Raw genomic sequence first — 18,326 nt, 5'->3', positions numbered from 1 at the left:
TTGTGAAAAGGACTTATGACCCACGTGTCCAGGGTAATCAGTTAGTCCTGCTGTCACGATGCCCAGAGTCATCTGAAATGGCATATTTACTGGTGTTACAATCATGATCTAGACTGTTGGTATATATGGACAATCTCTGAGGATCGAGGTGGCCACTCGAGCTCCATAGAGCTGGACTTGGCATCCATCTCTTTTTCCTGATGGCTCCTTGTCAGGGAATTGTGTTCTCTCCAGATCCATGGCCTTAGATGGTGGGATGGAGACAGCAGTTCCTGATCAGATGAGACGATCTCTCCATGTGAAGCTTTCCCAGCTTGTTGAAGGGACCGACCCCAGAACCCTGGCCAGGAGAAAAGCCTGATACAGGAGAAACAGAACTGTGTAGGTTCTTCCCACTTGATCTCTTACCATCTTGAGATTGTGGTCCCTCCGAGTACCTGGATAATGGGAGCGCGGATGAGAAAGGGGTGAGTGGTGCCCAGTGAAGCCCCTGGAACCACTTACCGAGTGGACAGGCCCAACCAAATCTATCAGTCTCAGGTTCATCAGGGGTAACTGACGCATGGCCTACTGCCTGGCATCAGACAGCCCACAGCATCTTCCATTACATTCACATCTACACACACACACACACACACACACACACACACACACACACAATGTTCTCATCTTGTTCCTCTCTTCCCTCCACAAATGTTTTCCCCCCACTGTTAAGTCTAACCATTCCCTTCAACTGAACACACTTCCTAGTTGATCAGCGGGAGAGTGACTTTCTGCCATGCAGACTTGACATAATTTCTGGCACTCTTAGCCTCTCCCACCAGCAAACCCAAGGCCTCTCCTATTCAGTCCCATCTGTCCCCAGACTGAGGAGGTGGCCTCTGCTGGCCATGCACTCAAACCTCCTCCCTGCCTCCCTACTGCATCTGCCTAGATGTCCTTTCTAGCAAAACTCAGCTCAAATACTAATTGTCCCTTGGTTTCTTTAGCTAAGTTACTACTGTTCGCTCAATGAATGGGTTAATTCTCATAGTTATAATCACTCATGTTGTCCAGACAACTGGGGAAGTCAGGGGCAAAAATCTATGTACATTTGTATCCTTACAGCCTAATCAAGTTTGATAGGAGAACCAGTAATAAGTGGAAGACAAGTTGAACTCCTAGGCTCAGCTCCCTTAGGTTACGTCGTCCTATAGTAATAAACTCAACCCAGAGCCAGCAAGATTTCAACAGGCAAAAGTGTTTGCCATCAAACCTCAGAGCCCAAGTTTGATCCCTAGGACCCACAGTGTAGGAGAGAACTGACTCCCACAAGTTGTCCTCTGATATCAGTGCTGTGGGATGGTCTGTATGTCAAGTGTTGTTCTGATTGGTCAATAAATAAAACACTGATTGGCCAGTAGCTAGGCAGGAAGTATAGGCGAGACTAGTAGAAAGGAGAATTGAGAAAACAGGAAGGCAGAGGGAGACACTGCCAGCCGCCGCCAGAACAAGCAGAATGTGAAGATGCCGGTAATCCATGAGCCATTTGGCAAGGTATAGATTTATAGAAATGGATTAATTTAAGATATAAGATTAGTTAGCAAAAAGCCTGCCATGGCCATACAGTTTGTAAGCAATATAAGTCTCTGTGTTTACTTGGTTGGGTCTGAGTGGCTGTGGGACTGGCGGGTGACAGAGATTTGTCCTGACTGTGGACCAGGCAGGAAAACTCTAGCTACATATCAGTGCAATGCAACAAATAAAGTCTCTTTAGCTTTCAAAAAACCAGTTATTTTCAGCTGCTACTTGCCCACTATGGACCGGGTGGGTGTATCTCTGCTCTAAGTTTTCCCTTGAGGAAACCATGGCATTGCTCACCTCACTAGAAGGATTTCTGACTCTCCATCATCAGCTCTGAAGTGGCACAATCTGGCTACCCTCATTTCAGTGACTTCAGCATGGCAAATGTCCATGTACAAGGAAACCCAAGGAGCAGGGATGTGACCTCCTCCACAAACAGAGCATATGACAACCTACCACATAGCCATCCTATCCAGATGGCCTTCCCTGTCCCTCCTGGGGCCATGAATGAGTTTAGAACTTGCTTCCAGCTGGTTTCAGCTGCACGAAGCCCCACAGAGAGGAGGCCATACCAGGGCTGGGAAAGGCCAGGGCTTGTGCCTCCATTTTCTCAGAGTTCTTCTGAAAGAGCAGTAGGTACTTTTTTCATGGTCCCGACCTCCAGCAGACCTTACAAAGGCCTCCGGCTCCAGCTTCTGTAAAAATGGAAACTAACAGGCAAAGGGCAGGGCGACCAGAACACGAGGGTCCCCAAGCCAGGCAACAGCGGGGAAACCAACGGAACTGGGAGCGCTGCCTGGACCGCTACGTTGTTTAGGTTACATTCATGGTTCGCCTCATTTGCAAATTAGTATGAATGGAGCCACAAACAATATAAACAGACACAAAAAAACAAATGAATTGATGGCATATTAAGCAGAAAAACGTTTATTTCTATCAAATCGAATAAAAATCAATCTTCAAGCAAGATAACAGAAAAATCAATTAATACAATGAATAGTTAGGATAGCATATACAGAACACACCCAGATACTCTGAATTAAGCACATATGCCAAAATCAAGAACACCAATTATCACATTGAAGAGAAGCTGACCTGTCGGCTCCTGGGAAACTTAAGCCGCCATATTTTACAGGCCAGTGAACCAAAGACAGACAGGTGGTACTGATTTAGAAGACTGCCTTGAACTTCGGGGGTCACAGTGAAATGCCATCAGAGTTCAACATATTTCCCCCCAGAAATCTATTCATCTCAGAAACAAAAATAAAATTCAGTAGTACAAACTCTCATAAAACTAGAAAAGAGCCCGGAACTCTAACATTGCTTGTAGCTTCCCCAAAGACCAAGTTGTCCATTTTCTTCCCTGTTCCCCAGTCCCAGAGAGGTGATGATCCTTTCAAGGATTTTAAACAAGAACTTTTTGTTGACTTCCTATAGTTGTTGTCACTAGACTCTATGAATGTCACATGTGAACCTTTGCCATCTGGGCAGTGGCTCAGCCTCTCCCCTTCACACCCAGCTACATACTGAATGCTCAAACCAAGGTGTGCCCTGAGGCAGAGGTGATGGCATTTATTCTGGCAAGAACTGTGCAGTGTGCCACACCGGAAATAAGGAGCAGCATTTATGGCTGACTTTCATGGTTTAATAGGTGCAAGCTTTCTTCATATGGCTTCATGGCTTCCTGACACCTGGAACAGAGGCCAATCCGCCTGGGTCTGAATCCAGCCTGCCTCGGTGCCTTATATTTAGAGGACCCTTCTAGCAACTTCCTTTGCTTAAGCAAAGAGGGTAAAGAAAGTCTCCCACAGCCACTCTAATGATGGCTGCCACCCTTCCTGAGCCCACAAGCAGACCTCACCAGGCTGTGGTTTCTGAAGCAGGAAAACCTGGAACTGAGTCATAGCTGCACTGTTTACTTGTATCAAGACCCTGGCAAGACTTCATAACCTGGACTCCTTGTCTGCGCCCACCTCATGGGATGCTGGGAAGATTGGCCAAGATGCTTATAGAGGTCCTGAGAGTGCAGTCCACTCAGAAGGCCTCCTTCATAGCACCTTTTTGTTCAAAATACTGAAGGAACGAGCATGCAGGGTTTTCCAAGCTCTAAGCAAGAGGATTGATTGTGGGAAGCAAACTGAAGAGCCAGGCGGAGTCTGTGATTCAAGTCAGACTGGAGTCTCAGGAGCCACCCCGACTGAAGCCAAGGCATGCGTGGCATAGGAAGGAGAAGATGCCCCTTTCCCTCCACCTTTGCAACACAGTTTCAGTATGAACACTCTTTCTGCAAAATTGTTTAGAAAAGAACAGGTGAGCCTGGTACAGAAAACCAGGTCTTTTTTTAGGTCAATGGACATGACAATCAGCAGACCTTGGAAAGATGGGTTTCTGCCCCTTGCTGGTCTCACCAGAAGACAGACACTCCTGACCCCTAGTGTCCCGTGGTGGCTACCATAGTCTATTGAGCTTGAAACGCAAAGAAAAAAATGTTTCTCCTGACCCCTACCAAGTGACAACCAAGTGCAAGCTTCCAAAGTGCCCAGAATCAATGTGACAATGTCTGGATGGTCACAGACCTGGGCCAGGCAGCACCTGCACTTCAGTTAACAATCCGACTTCTCTGTGTGGAGAGCATGAGGGATGCTGGTCTGCATTGCCACTAAGGCAGACAAAGAATGTGCACATGGCAGTACAAATGAGAAGGACTACAGGAGTCCAGGCGGTACAGCGAGGAAGACGCTCAGGAGCACACAGGATATGCGGACGGCAGTGACTGGACTGCGGATTCACAGGACGCCTTCAGAATGTAACGTTTCAATACCACTAAAGTGCTAAGTCCACCCCACACCCCGCCCCCACACAGACTAGGAGATGTCACACTACATCACCAGTAATAAAGGATGCTCCCTGGGGACAGGCGGGTGCAGGACACCTTTTTAAGGCAGCGGGAAGAAATTTCCTCATTCTTCCCAAAAGAAGAGTAAGAATTATATACAAGGTGGCCAACAAGTCTGGAAACCGGGGAAGTCTTTTAACAAATGCTTTATTGACATGATGATTGACAAAATATTAGCATCTTCATTTCTGGACTTTATGGCCACCTATAGACTGCATCTTTGGAATCGGAAGAAAACAAAAAGACTCTGCGTTCCCATAATGGTAAAGCTGTCTTTCCAGTGCAGGCGCAACGTACATCTAGTGCAAGACGCTCCAAGCCCACAGGCTTGTTCCCTTTGCTGACTTCTTACCATCTGTTTGGATCACTCACAGAAGAAACACACTGTCAGCATTAATATTTAGCAGCATGTTCAATATTCATCTTGCCTTGACTAAAGAAGCCTAAACCATCTCATTAGTCCAGTGATTTCCATACGATTACTACATCTATGCAGAAGATATGATTATCCCACATTTCCTTATGTGAGCATTTCCCTTGTTTTTGAGAATTCCCCAAAGACTTTGGGAAATCTTTTTTTTTTTTTTAAACAATAAAAGGTACAGAGTAGGTTCAAGACAGTCAGAGCAGCTGTTTAACCAAGTAAGCTTTCTGCCTGGCTCAGATCCCAGGATGAAGGGACTGAATCCAGTCCCCTGGTTCTGTTTGTAGAAAGAGGAAGTTAGAGGGATAAAGGCAGAATACTATGCTGTTCCTGAATCGCCTATGGAGGAGGGAGCAAGCAGACGAGAGAAGACACAGTCAGCAGAAACGAGGGTGTCTAAGATTGGAGGGAGAAACCGTCACTGCGGAGAAGCAGTCACTGAGCGCAGTCAGCATCTATTCAATTGTCATCACGAGGGTATGATGGCAGAGGACAAGCTGGGACCACAGTCCTTCAATTTCTCAGGCTGACAGTGCCGTGGTTCAACAGCCTGTGGAAGGTGGCAGAACCAGAGATTCCTGCACCATCGCATGCAGAGGCTATGAGAGCAGCAGCACGTGGCTGTCAGCCATCTAGTGTGGGGTCAACACTGGTGGAAATCCAGTCTGTACTCACTTTCCCGTGAAGGGCGGGATGCACCTGCAGAGCTATCTCTTCTTTTCAAAGGTGGGAGGGTTCCTTCTCCATGAATTCTTTCTGCCCACTAGATTTGCCTCATGACTTCATCACTTAAACTAGAAAAGATGCTGCACGCTATCTCAGCTAGCTCCTAATTTGGCCAGGGCACCAGGACTACACGCATGATTGAGTGAACGACCATGTCTTCTTGGTTCTTCCGATGGCGGCAGGCTCAGTATGCTTCTTTGGATCGAATAGGTGCGATCTTGTTTGAGAAAAGCGTGTAAACATAAGGCCATATTTTGTTAGTCTCCGTCCCAGAAAACTGGTGGAGCACTCCGCGGCTCCTGAAAGACAACCCAATAAACATCACTGAGGTTGTTTAACATCACAGGACAGACAAAGATCCAAGGTTCTAACCACCCCCTGGTCTGTTCATAGTTTTAGAGCCAACCCTAGTCTACGTGAATCACTTATTTACATGATAGAATGTCAAAATATCTGAGGCAATTAAATAAGATACTGAGGGCCGGGGGCAGGGGTGGCGCTCAGAGATGGAACACCTGCAGAACATGCATTAAAGCCTCAACTGCCGAAACCCACCCAACCCCACCCAAAAGAGAAGTCCAAACATAATACAGACAAAGATACCTTTAAGTCTTCATGTTCTAATAGTTCCTGACTAAACAGACTGTACCTCCCATATACCACTTGTGGTGATGTATTGTGTCCCCCAATAAAATTTATCTGAGAATCAGAGGAAAAGCCAGCCACTATAAGTAAACATGGAAGTCAGGCAATGGTGGCACCTGTCTTTAATCCTATCACTTGGGTGGGAGGCAGGGTGTGAGTTCAAGGCTCATCTCTGTGAGTTCCAGGCCACACTAGGGAACAGAGCCAAATGTGGTGACACACAACTTTGATCCCAGCACTAACCATAGAGGTCTGTCTGGAGGTCTGTACAGACAGGAAGTGATGAAGCTGGGCTGAGAGAGCCAATGAGAGAACAGAATGATATAGGCGTGGGTATATATGACGTAGCTCTCTCTTTGGAGACTGAGGTGTCTTGTGAGGTGAGGTGAGGTTAGCTTGTGGCTTGTCCTATTTCCCTGATCTCTCAGGTTTTCACTCCTCTATCTGGCTCCAGGTTTTTATTTAATAAGACCACTTAGCAATTCATCTGTAACATCACTCTGTCACTTCACCCACCGTCTGGGAGGTGTGGGCCTTCAGACATGGTTAGCTGGAAGAAGCATTCATATCTAGCTCAGCCCAGCGTGCCTCCCATCAGGCCTCCGATGTCCTGGTTGGACCCGACCGTGAATACACTAGACACACACTCACTTGTACAGTTCGATGACTGGTTTCGCCGCATCCTTGTATCGCCGTAGCCTGGCAGCAACTGCTTCAGGTTTGTCGTCTTCCTGTTGGACAAGTGGCTCGCCGTGACGTCATCAACCCCCTGAAACACCAGAGGAGCCAGTTAACATGGCCGAACACCGGGCATTTCCGAGGTCAGAACTTTCTTCTTAAAAACCCACACGATCAAAGTGAACTCCAACCACACCTGCAACATGCCCGGGGTTTGTCACGCTGACCTCACGTCCCGAGAAGGGCGCTAAATCTTCCCTAACTATTCACATCCTTATAAACACGCCTCAGTGCTACCGCTAAATGGCATTTTCAACTCTAAATCCTGGGAATCCTCGCTAAACAACATATCTCCACAATGCCATGCTGGTCCCGGCTTTGTTTTCTAAATTCTGGCTTCTTATGGGGGAAAAACTGGGGAGCTAGCAAGGTGGCTCCCAGGTGAAGGCCCTGGCAGTCAAGCCTGATGACCCTGGACCCACAAGAAGGAGACTCCTGCAAAATGACCTTAGTCCTCCACACTTGTGCCATGGTACCCAAACAAGTACACATATATTTGTATATGGATGCAAACAAATATACCTGTAATAAAAGGGCAAAAAACGTTGGGGGGGGGTGGAAATTGTTTCCATACCGTCTCTGCCAGCTTTCAAACTACTATGGAGTAGTCTCTGAAACTCATGACATGTCCTAATGTATATCAAAATAGGTGTGACTCGAATACCCAGGACCATCAGAGACAAACACTCTAAAAAATGATCAATTTAAATATATAAAATTTTCAGTGGCTGTGGTTGCACATGCCTTTACTGCCAGCAGAGGCAGGTGGATCTGTGAGTTTAAGGCCAACCTGATCTACATAGTTAGTTCCAGACCAGCCAGGGCTCCAAACAATAAACTTCCTTTTTGGTACTCTGAATCCTCTGTGAATTATAGCTACCTATACACGGCACTGCAGAAGCATTAGAATTCTGCTCCCAAGCCCCCGGCTGTTCTCTCTGGGGGAAGCTGCAGAAGTGAGCCTGTCAGAGACAGGCTGGGGAGGAACCACAAGGCTCAGGCCACTCACGTGGACCAAAGAAGCTGCCCATGACTTTAAAACACAGTGAAATCCTGCTGCACCTGGGGGCTTCAGATCTTACATTGATGATGCATGATAATGCACGTCGTTATCACAGGGGAATGTCAGCACGGCAGAAGGAGAGGCCATGACTGATCTATGTTTTACTGATGGCCGCCATGCTTAGAACTCATTGTAGAGTACCAGCAAACACAGCTGATGCTTCTAGAAGTAACAGAAGGACACTCGGGCAGTATTCTATCCTGGGGAAGACACCAGTGGCTGGTGGAGCTGGCCATTCGCTCCACAGCCGTCTCTGGAAACAGCATACATTCTCATGAGGGGTTCTTTCAGGGAGAGTTGGGCTTTTGAAAGAACACACTAGCAAGTAAAGCTTTCCAGATATTGTAAGAATTGATGAGCACATCATAACAGGGCCAGAACAGGGGCCTTTGAGATAGGCTTCTGCTTTCCTGTCTGTGTTTTCAAACTCCTTTCTTCTCTCCCATTTTATTTTCCGACCCCCTATCTTGGGTTACACTTCAGCGGTAGACTGTCCACCCAGCCACTCAGAAGGCTAGGACCAGTCTGGACAACACAATGAACCTGGGTCTGTGAAATAAATGACGGGAGGAGGAAAGCAATTAGCTAGGACAGGGAAATAACAACAACAAGAAGGGGGAGAGATGGGGGGGCTGATGCTTACCACAAGTGAACTGGCATCCTTAAGGGCAGTGTTGGCACAATGGCAACCAGCAGTGGTGATACCACCCTAAAGTAACTTTTGGCTGCTTCCATCTATATTCAGATACCACGCTACCTATTCCAGTCCAGAAAGGACACACTGAGTTCTGTATGAGTTCCATCAGCCATCATCAGGGCATCAGAGGGAAAAAATGAACAGAAAGACAAATCCAAGTAGTCTGAACCAGGCATGGTGTGCACACCCATAATCTCTCAGGCATTTGGAAGACCAAGGAAGGCTAGAGAACTCTGAGTTAGAGGTAGCCTGGGCTACCTACTGGGCAGAGGAGGTGGTTTAATCTGGAAACAGAGGTGTACTTCTGTGGTAGGATACTTGATAAGTGAATACAAGCCTCAGGGGTTCTGATCCCCAACACTGGAGGGCAGAGAAACCACCATATTCATTCTTTTTAGCAATTCTGTGTAACCTAAGATCATTCGGATGTTGTCCAGTTTATCTAAACAGTCCTATTGAGGAACATTACATTTATTTGCTTTTTGGCCACTATAAGCACTGAAATATGCACAGCTTTTTCACTTGCTCAGGCTATCCTCACAAATGTACCTTGCCATACGGTTCTAAGGATCGCCTCAGTACTCTGGGCCAGCCTAGTCTAGTCTACATAGTGAGATGCAGGACAGCCAGAACTATATAAAAGGGGCCCTATCTCAATCAATCAGTCAATGACCATGAATAGCAGGGTGTGGTGAATGCCTTTAATCCCAGCACTCAGGAGGCAGAGGCAGGCAGATCTCTCTCTAAGTTCCAGACCAGCCTGGTCTATAGAATGAGTTCCAGGACAGAAGCTCTGTCTCAAAAAATGAAAATAAAATAAGGAGCCATCAATAGTTAAATGAAATTCATGAAACAAAAGGGAGAATGCAGCTTTGCCCTGGTCTCCAGCAGGGCTCCGTCTTGTTAAGCCTCAGTCTCAGATCTCCCCTTTGACTACTACTGAATTTCAACTCTTTCTGTGCTTCTTGACTGTGTAGATTTTTTTTTTCCCTGAACAGTATACCCACGTCCCCTGCCCAGCACTCAGCATGGCTTACCTGCACTTGAGGCGGGTTGAAGTCCAGGTTATAGACTCTCCCGCTAGAAGGGTGGACCCATCGCCGGCTCAGACGATCCTTAAGTGTCTCAAAAGGAATATTCAAACTGACCACAAGGTCCACATCACAGATTCTGTCCAAGGCTTCTGCCTGTACTAATGTCCTCGGGAACCCTAGAGACCGAAACAAACAAACAAACAAACAAAAAATCAACTGCAAGACATTGTCCACTGAGCATGGGGAATAAAAGTCTACATAATCCAAAAGGAGAAAACGAAGAGTCTGTAACTACCTCTGAATGCTCTTTTATGGCTCGGGTTACATGCTTGATCTAGGACTCACATGACTGAAAGCAGACTGCACTAGCCCTGCCTGGGCTAAGCTCTCTGCCTTAACCACCGCCATGTGCTGTTGGGCAAGCTGTACTTTATTTCCTCTTCCGCAGGAGAGTGCAGGCTCCTATCTGGGGCCTTTTAGCTTACAGTCTGTTATTTATTCTCAGGTTACCACAAGTAACTGCAGGCATAGCCTTGAAATCCTGAACCAATAGATGCCTTTACCTAGATATTCACCTGCATGGTCTGTATCCCGTAACCTAACAATTCCATATGGCACACTTGAAATGTGACGGGGAAAATGACAAAAAACACTCATGATTCCAGTATTTGGGAGGATATACCAAGAGTTGTGAGTTCCAGGCCAGCTTGGGAAATAAGTGAGACCCTGTCTCAATAAGGAAAAAAAAAAAGATTTCCCCGGGCAGTGGTGGCGCACGCCTTTAATCCCAGCACTAGGGAGTGCAGAGGCAGGCAGGTCTCTGAGTTCGAGGCCAGCTTGCTCTACAGAGGGAGATCCAGAAAAGGCACAAAGCTACACAGAGAAACCTGTCGGGGGTGGGTGGGGTGGGTGGGGGGGGGGGAATTCTTGTTTACCTAAAATACCTAAGCCTGACTGATGTGATGGAACACACCTCTAACCCCAACACCGGGGAAGAGAGAGGTGAGCTTTGAGGCTAGCACAGTCTACAGAGCAAGTTCTGTCAGGGCTATGTAGGGAGACTATCTTTAGTTAAGCCTGATTGAGAAGTAACTAGTCCTTTGAAAATGATTTGTTTGCTACAAAAATTACAGATCTGTCTAGTTTTCTTAATGTGGGAAATTAACAAAATATAAATCTGGGCTCATGGGCACTGCTGGTGTTGCTGTTGCCCCCCCTCTCCCCCTATAAGGTATGAGGAGACTTATGGGACAGGGAGGTCTAGCCAGCCTGCATTTTAGTTCCTGTCCAAGCATTACATAAACAGCAGCAGTGGCTAGAAGTAGCAGGCCTTGGACAGCCTCATCAGAACAGGTGTGGTATCCTAGAACAAAGGCCCTGGAAACAACAAGATTTTCATAATACCAATTCTTAGCCTCAGCTTTAGGGTTCAGGCCTAGAAGAATGCAGATTCCGAGGGTGGTAGGTGGTGTATCCTTCAATCCGGTCTGCATCACTGTCTCAAGCTGGTCTGAACACACTGAGTCATGCAGATGTAATTCTAAAATCCTAGGCTGCCAAGAACACAGCGAGGCAAAGTATGGTGAACCTGGCTCTTTCACCTCTGGTGGCACATGTATGTGTGAAATGAACGTGACGATAGTGTCAAGACCTGTCCATCAAGAACATCTACGATGAGCTATTCATATAGACAAGGGGAGGGCGATTAAAGAGATGTATGCATTCTGCTTCTCTGATCTATATAGTTAGTATTTGATATCTATTGATCCATGTTCCTGTGGTGATAGTGTTCCCCAAAATATTGTGCACCCTAATATACTTATCTGGGGTCAGAGAACAGAACAGCCACAATATTAAACATAGAGGTTAGGCAGTGGTAGCACACAACTTTAATCCTAGCATTCCAAGAGGCAGAGATCTGCCTGGATCTCTGAGTTCAAAAACCACACTGCAAACAGCCAGGCATGGTGACTCACACCTTTAATCCCAGGAGTGATGGCAGAAAGCAGAAAGGTAAATAGGTGTGAAAACCAGGAACTAGGCTGGTTAAGCTTTTAGGCTTTGAGCAGCAGTTCAGCTGAGATTCATTCTGGATGAGGAAACAGGATCAGCTGAGGAATTGGCTGTAGCTTGTTCTGCTTCTCTGATCATCCAGTGTTGACCCCAATACTTGGCTCCAGGTTTGTTTTTATTAATATGACCTTTTAAGATTCATACTACATACTCCCTTGCAACCGAATGAGACTCAAGTTCCTGGAACAATGACTGAATTGTTAGGACATTGGTTTGTGAAAAGTGCCCCCTACATAAATTCCTATTAAAAAAATATGATCCATGAAAATCTTTGAAGAGGAAAGTCCATTTACCAGCCAGGTGGTAGTGGCACACGCCTTTAATCCCAGCACTTGGAAGACAAGAGGCAGGCGGATCTGAGTTCCATAACAATCAGGACTGTTACACAGAGAAACCCTATCAAGAGAGAGAGACAGAAACAGAGACGGTGGGGGGGACGACATTTAAGAGTAACCATTTCTGGGGACGTGGAGAGCAGCTCAGTAAGAGCGAGGCTGTAAGACTCTGGATTCAAAACCCACAACTTGCATTTACAGTGCATACACATGCAAGCCAAGGGAGGGGCGATGGGGGAGACAGAGGGAAGGAGGAAGGGGAAAGTGGATGGAAAGACAGACAGAAAATATTAATCTGACTGAACAGCCTACTATTCACAACGGTAATCCCAGAGAGACTGCCAACTCAGTGTGGGACTTACCCTACTAAACTGGGTTGCTGACAGAGCCTATGAGACCCGTGTAGGGCTTACTTCTGAAGTGCCCAGGATGCAGAGACACCAGCTGGGCAGGGGGGCTGAAAGTGGATGGGATGCACGTGGACATTTGGTCAACAGGTGGCAGCATTGACAATTTTTCCCTGAGTAGAGAATTACAACTGGGCAGGGAGGTTGACCCTGTAGTCCACATTTGGGAGGCACTGAGGCAGGAGGCCTGCTGTGATTTCCAGGCCAGTTTGGCTAGAGAATAAGCCCAAACTCAGAAATAATAAATATCAGGGAAAGGGAGAGAGAATTACTTGCTAGCTGCCTCGTGTCCGATTAAGTCTCTCAGCGAAGTAGAATGAAGAACCAGGTGCTCGCTTACCTCTCTCCTCCAGCATGGCTTCACGGCTTCACAGCTTACAGGAATTGTCTACCTTGCTCTCCCACACCTATCACCACTCGCCCCTTAACCCAACCAAGAAACCATGCGCGTGCCCAGTCGAAGCAGCCACTCTAGATAGAAAGCTGAAAGTACCACACTGCACCACTAACCACAGCACCACCAGGTCTCTCGGATCCTCGGGGATTTGTGCGCCCCGGTGAAGAGTGGCTGAATACCTTCTGGCCCCTGGGCTTGGGGACCTGGCCTTCCCAACCACGCCACCGGCTGGAGGAGGGTAGTGGAGGGCAATGGAGCAGGGTGCATCAGCTTTTCTAACTTGGAGTGACCCACAGAGAGGTGCAGAGCCAGGGTCTACTGCCACATTCTCAGGAAAAACAAGACTTCTGTCTGGTGGAAAGAACTGGACATCTATCTCGGCCTTGTGGCACCTACCTTGTGACAAGTCTCCCCTACCCATCAAGTCTATGGTTACCTCTGACCACCCCAACTGTAGGCTGCTCTTAATCATGAGCCACAGGGACCAACTATGGCTGTGGGAATTTCCCCAGTCCTACCTAGTGAGGGAGTACAAACTGTTCGCATCAGTCCAGAATCCTTAGGAACCACAGTGAATCCTGTTTTGCAGAGACCCTCTCCTCTGCCCCTTATGTGACTTTCCCATGTTTACCTGCGCGTGTTCCTAACTCTGGAGTCCTTCTCATTCCATCCTTATTAACAGACAGTGAAAGAGTACGCGGCAGCTTGGCAAGTCAGCAAAAGAGCTGTGGGATTTCCGGTGCCTACTGTGCCAAGCACTCGAGAGTCCCTCAGCCCTGGCGCACTGCGAGTGTCCTGGGATACATGGAGACACTCTAGAACAGCCATTCTTATCCTGCATGTCAGATATTTACATTATGATTCCTAAGAGTAGCAAAATTACAGTTATGAAGTAGCGATGATAATTTTATGGTTGGGGTCACCACAATTGAACTGTATTAGGGCCAGAGCACTAGGAAGGTTGAGAACCACTGCTCTGGACCCTGAGGCACTGGGATATGAGAGAGGTGCGATTGGGGCCCTGCACATCTCTTATAAACCAGTGTAACTTAGCAAAGTGAGAGACAAATGCTGGGGCAGAGGTGGCTTTCAAATTCAAACACTGAGCTAGACGGGACAGTACAAACCTGAATCCCGGCACATGGGAGGGTCCTGGTTCACTTTTGAAAGCAACTTAGGATGGAAGGGGTTTATCACTTGGTTTACATATCCCATAAGAGTCCATTATTAGCTGGGCGGTGATGGCGCACACCTTTAATCCCAGCACACAGGAGGCAGAGGCAGGTTGAGTCTCTGAGTTCCAAGACAGCCAGGGCTATACAGAAAAACCCTGTGTGTGTGTGTGTGGGGTGTGTGGGGGTGGGGGGCGACCATTGAGGGAAGTCAGGGCAGGAATGGAGGCAGGAACCATGAAATGCTGCTTACTGGCTTGCTCCCAGGCCCACATTCAGCTGTCTTATACTTCGTAGGACCACCTACTCAAGAATAGGACTGTCCACAGCAATCAACCACCAAGAAATACCCCCAACGACATCATAGTCATCGAGAGACAATTACTCAACTGAGATCCCCTCTTCTCAGATACGTCTACATTTATATGTCACATTAACAAACTAACCAGCACACCAAGCAGGAGGACCAGAGCTGTATGTCATGAGGCCAGCCTGGTTATGAGACACTGTTTCAAAAAGTCTTCAAAGGGACCTTTGTCAAGTAAAGGCCAATTCTCGTTAGGCAGGAATTTTTGGAGAATGTCTGCCTTGAGATCTCCTGAAATCCTCCAGGAAGGGTTTTTGCAATATAACCAAGTCCTCAGTCTTTACTTATATTTACATGCATGAGTGGTTTGCCAGGATGTTTGTGTGTGTAGCACATGCATCCTGGTGCCTGCAGAGGCCATAAGAGGTCTTGGATACCCTGTAGTTAAAGATGGTTGTGAGCCATCATGTGGGTGCTGGATACTGAATCCCAAGTGCTCTGCTCTTAACCACTGAGCCATCTATCTACCCAGCCCCAAATCCTTGTTCTTAAACCAGTTATTCTAATACGGAACCTCTTTTCCCCTAAGGAGGGAGGATGCCCCTTGTGTGGAGGCAAGAGCTACCATCTGCAAACCTCTGTATAAAGGCTCCTCTGTTTAAGAACCCTCTGTTCTCTGTGCACAGACAAGTCGGGGAAAAACTGGTCCCACTGTGCCTCAAGACAAAGGGACAAATGATTTTACCACAGGCCTATTCATTTCTGTACAGGAACATAGCCGGCCGAGCATCCCACGAGGGCTCAGTCACTGGCTGCAGGTGAGGTCTTTTTCTGAAACGGACATGACGTTCAGAAAGAAGCCTTTGCCTCATAGAGTAACCCAGACACAGTGTCTGCCTACACTGCAGGGCAGCAAGCTGAGAAACCAAATATGCAAATGAACGTGATGCCACGTGATTCTGGCAAAGAAAGAACCAGACATGGTGACAGCCCTATATTCCTAGCACTCAGGAGGTGGAAGTAAGAAGATGAGGTGTTTAAAGTCATTCTTGGCTACATTAGGGAATCCAAAGCCTGGGCTACATGACACTGTCTCAAAAACTGAGGGGGAAAAAAAACCACAGTACAAATAATATTGATATTAATTAATGACAGTAACACCTGCCTACAATCTAACCATATTTATGTCCAGAACCCCTTAAGAGTTCCATGCTTGTGGGCCAAGTGTGGTTGTGCATGCTGGTGCACACCTTTAATAACAACATTCGCGGAGGCAGAGGCAGGCAGATCTCTTGGTTTACAAAGCAAGTTCCAGGATAATCAGGGCGGTTACAGAGAAACCCTGTCTCAAACAAACAAATGATTTCCATGCTTGTAATCAATACTTATAAAACCTATACCAAAACCAGAACTCTTTTATGAATGAGGAAAAATAATTCAAAAGCAGCTTGGCTGCCTCGCGTGGTGGTGGTGGTGGTGGTGGTGCATACACCTTTAATCCCAACAGATCCAGAAGCAGGTGGACCTCTGTGAATTCTAGGTCAGCCTGGTCCACAGAGTGAGTTCCAAGACAGCCAGGGCTAAACAGAGAAACCTTGTCTCTAAAAACCAAGAGAAAGAAGAAAGAAAAAAAAAAATTCATGGTGCACACAGACCTGCATCAGCTACTTGGAAGGCTGGCTAAGGCAGGGCAGTGGGGGGCAGCCTGAGCAACGTGACAGGTCTTGGGGGAAAGAGCATGTGGTTGAGAGGTAGTGAACTTCCCCAGCATCTCATGAATTAATTGACCATGATGGAATGTGCCTCTGTTATTCCAGCACTCAAGGGGTAGATGCAGGATCAGGAGTCAAGGCCAGCCTCTACTATTATAGGAAACTGGGAACCATCCTAGGATACAGAAGAGTCCATCTCAAAAAGGGGGATAGGAGATAAAGAGAAAAATCCAAATCAGGTATCACCACGATGTCTCTTCATGCCCCCACTGAATGTAACTCGACAATTATTGCTATTTAGAAAACCAGTATCTCGTCTCACTAAAACGAGTCTCTCGCCCCTAGTGAAGCTCTGTGCTTTCCCTCAGCATACTATTTAAATGGAAATAAAGTTATTTCTTTTGAGAATATGAACATATTTAATGACCTTGTTAGAAAGCAGAATCTTGGGGACCAAAGAGATAGTTCCACAGCTAAGAGCACTTGATGTTTTTCCAGAAGACCAGAGTTCAGTTCCTAGTACCCATATTAGAAGGCCTCCTCAGGCACATGCTCAGACATGGCACACACTTAAACATACACACACAGAAATTTGAAAGATAAATTCATTTTGTTTTGTTTTGTTTTGTTTTTCGAGACAGGGTTTCTCTGTGTAGTTTTGGTGCCTGTCCTAGATCTTGCTCTGTAGACCACGTTGGCATGAACTCGGAGATTCACCTGGCTCTGCCTCCCAAGTGCTGGGATTAAAGACATGCAACACCACCAGCCCGGCAATAAATTAAATTTTTAAAAAGAAGGACTTGGCAGCTGGGTGGTTCCAGGCCAGCCTGGTGCACAAAGCGAGATCCAGGGAAAGGTGCAAAGCTACACAGGGAAACCCTGTCTCAAAAAAAAAGAAAAAGGAACTTGGCAAAAAAATTATCTGATCAAGCCAGGTGGCAGTGGTAGCATTCACCTTTAGTTCCAGCACACAGAATGCAGAGACAGGTAGCTCTAAGTTCAATACAGAGTGAGTATCATCAGGACAGCCAGTGCTGCAGAGAAACCCTGTCTCAAACCCACTGCCCCCCCCCCCCAATTATCTGATCAACTTTAATACACAAAATAAAAGATGTACCCATCTGGGTGATAGCATCGTGGCTACCTGGTTACAAAAATCAACCAAACCCAACAAAGAAAGTCTGATGACAGTGATTGGCATGAGAAAGGTCCCTTAAAGGTTCATGAATTTGAACAGTTGGTCCCCAACTGGCAGTTTTTGGGGGAGTTTATTGAACTTTTTAGGAGGTGCAGTGAAGTATGTTCCTAGGAAGGGGTAGAATTTGAGAATAGCCTTCTCCTCCTTCCCTCTTGTTACATGCATGTGATGTGTGTCAGTCAGCTCCTGCTGCCCCACCATGCCATGCCTTCCTCTCACCATGATGTGCTCCATCGATTTGGGACCATAAGTTGCAATAAACCCTTTCTTCCTTAAGTGACCATCAATCGTGACATTTTATCACAGCAACAGAAAACAGCACTGATCCTTCAGGAAAGAAAATCAAGCCCACAGGAAGGAGACACAGGAAGGTCTACATGTGAAGAACAAGAGAGAAAAGATTGACACCACCAACAGGGTTAAAAAAAGAATGTGGCACAAAACAAAAACACCTTTCTTTTTTTCTTAATTTTCAGGGGCTGAGAACCAAACCCAGGGCCTTGTGCTTGCTAGGCAAGCGCTCTACCACTGAGCTAAATCCCCCACTCCGATATTTTTTTTATATATGGTCTCACTATGTAGCCCTGGATGGCCTGAAACTTGCTAGGTATAACCTAATTCAGAGAGAGCCGCCTGCCTCTGCACCCTGAGTGTGTGCCTGCCTCCATGCTGGCTTAGCCATAGTCAGTTAAGCACCACTGCTCAAATTCTTCACCATAGATACAGAAAAACTTTGTGTGTATGTGTGTATACACACACACACACACACACACACACACACACACACACACACTGTACTGGGGCCTCCAGAAATGTGACACTGAGACTGTTCTAAACACAAGCCCATGACTTTCCGTAATGCCAGTTCCATTTATCTCCTGAACATGGATGTCACCTCATCTAACAGGTTGGCAGCATGTCCATCTTCCGCCCCTGCTG

General features: G+C 46.8%; 1 protein-coding gene across 1 annotated transcript in view; it reads right to left on the bottom strand.

Moving 5' to 3' along the window:
- Positions 1–5,698: 5,698 nt before the first annotated feature.
- Positions 5,699–18,326, bottom strand: part of Ak4 (adenylate kinase 4) — a 55,690-nt gene continuing 43,062 nt past the window's right edge. Inside the window, 4 exon segments of the mRNA XM_028870241.2 lie at positions 5,699–5,908; positions 6,906–7,008; positions 7,011–7,023; positions 9,790–9,962. Coding sequence (XP_028726074.1) covers positions 5,794–5,908; positions 6,906–7,008; positions 7,011–7,023; positions 9,790–9,962 — 404 coding nt within the window. The 3' untranslated portion in view covers positions 5,699–5,793.

Source organism: Peromyscus leucopus, chromosome 2 (genome assembly GCF_004664715.2).
Source record: "Peromyscus leucopus breed LL Stock chromosome 2, UCI_PerLeu_2.1, whole genome shotgun sequence".
Classification (NCBI taxonomy): domain Eukaryota; kingdom Metazoa; phylum Chordata; class Mammalia; order Rodentia; family Cricetidae; genus Peromyscus; species Peromyscus leucopus.
Note: the sequence above shows the minus strand (reverse complement) of the source record. Positions and strands in the feature narration are given on the sequence as shown.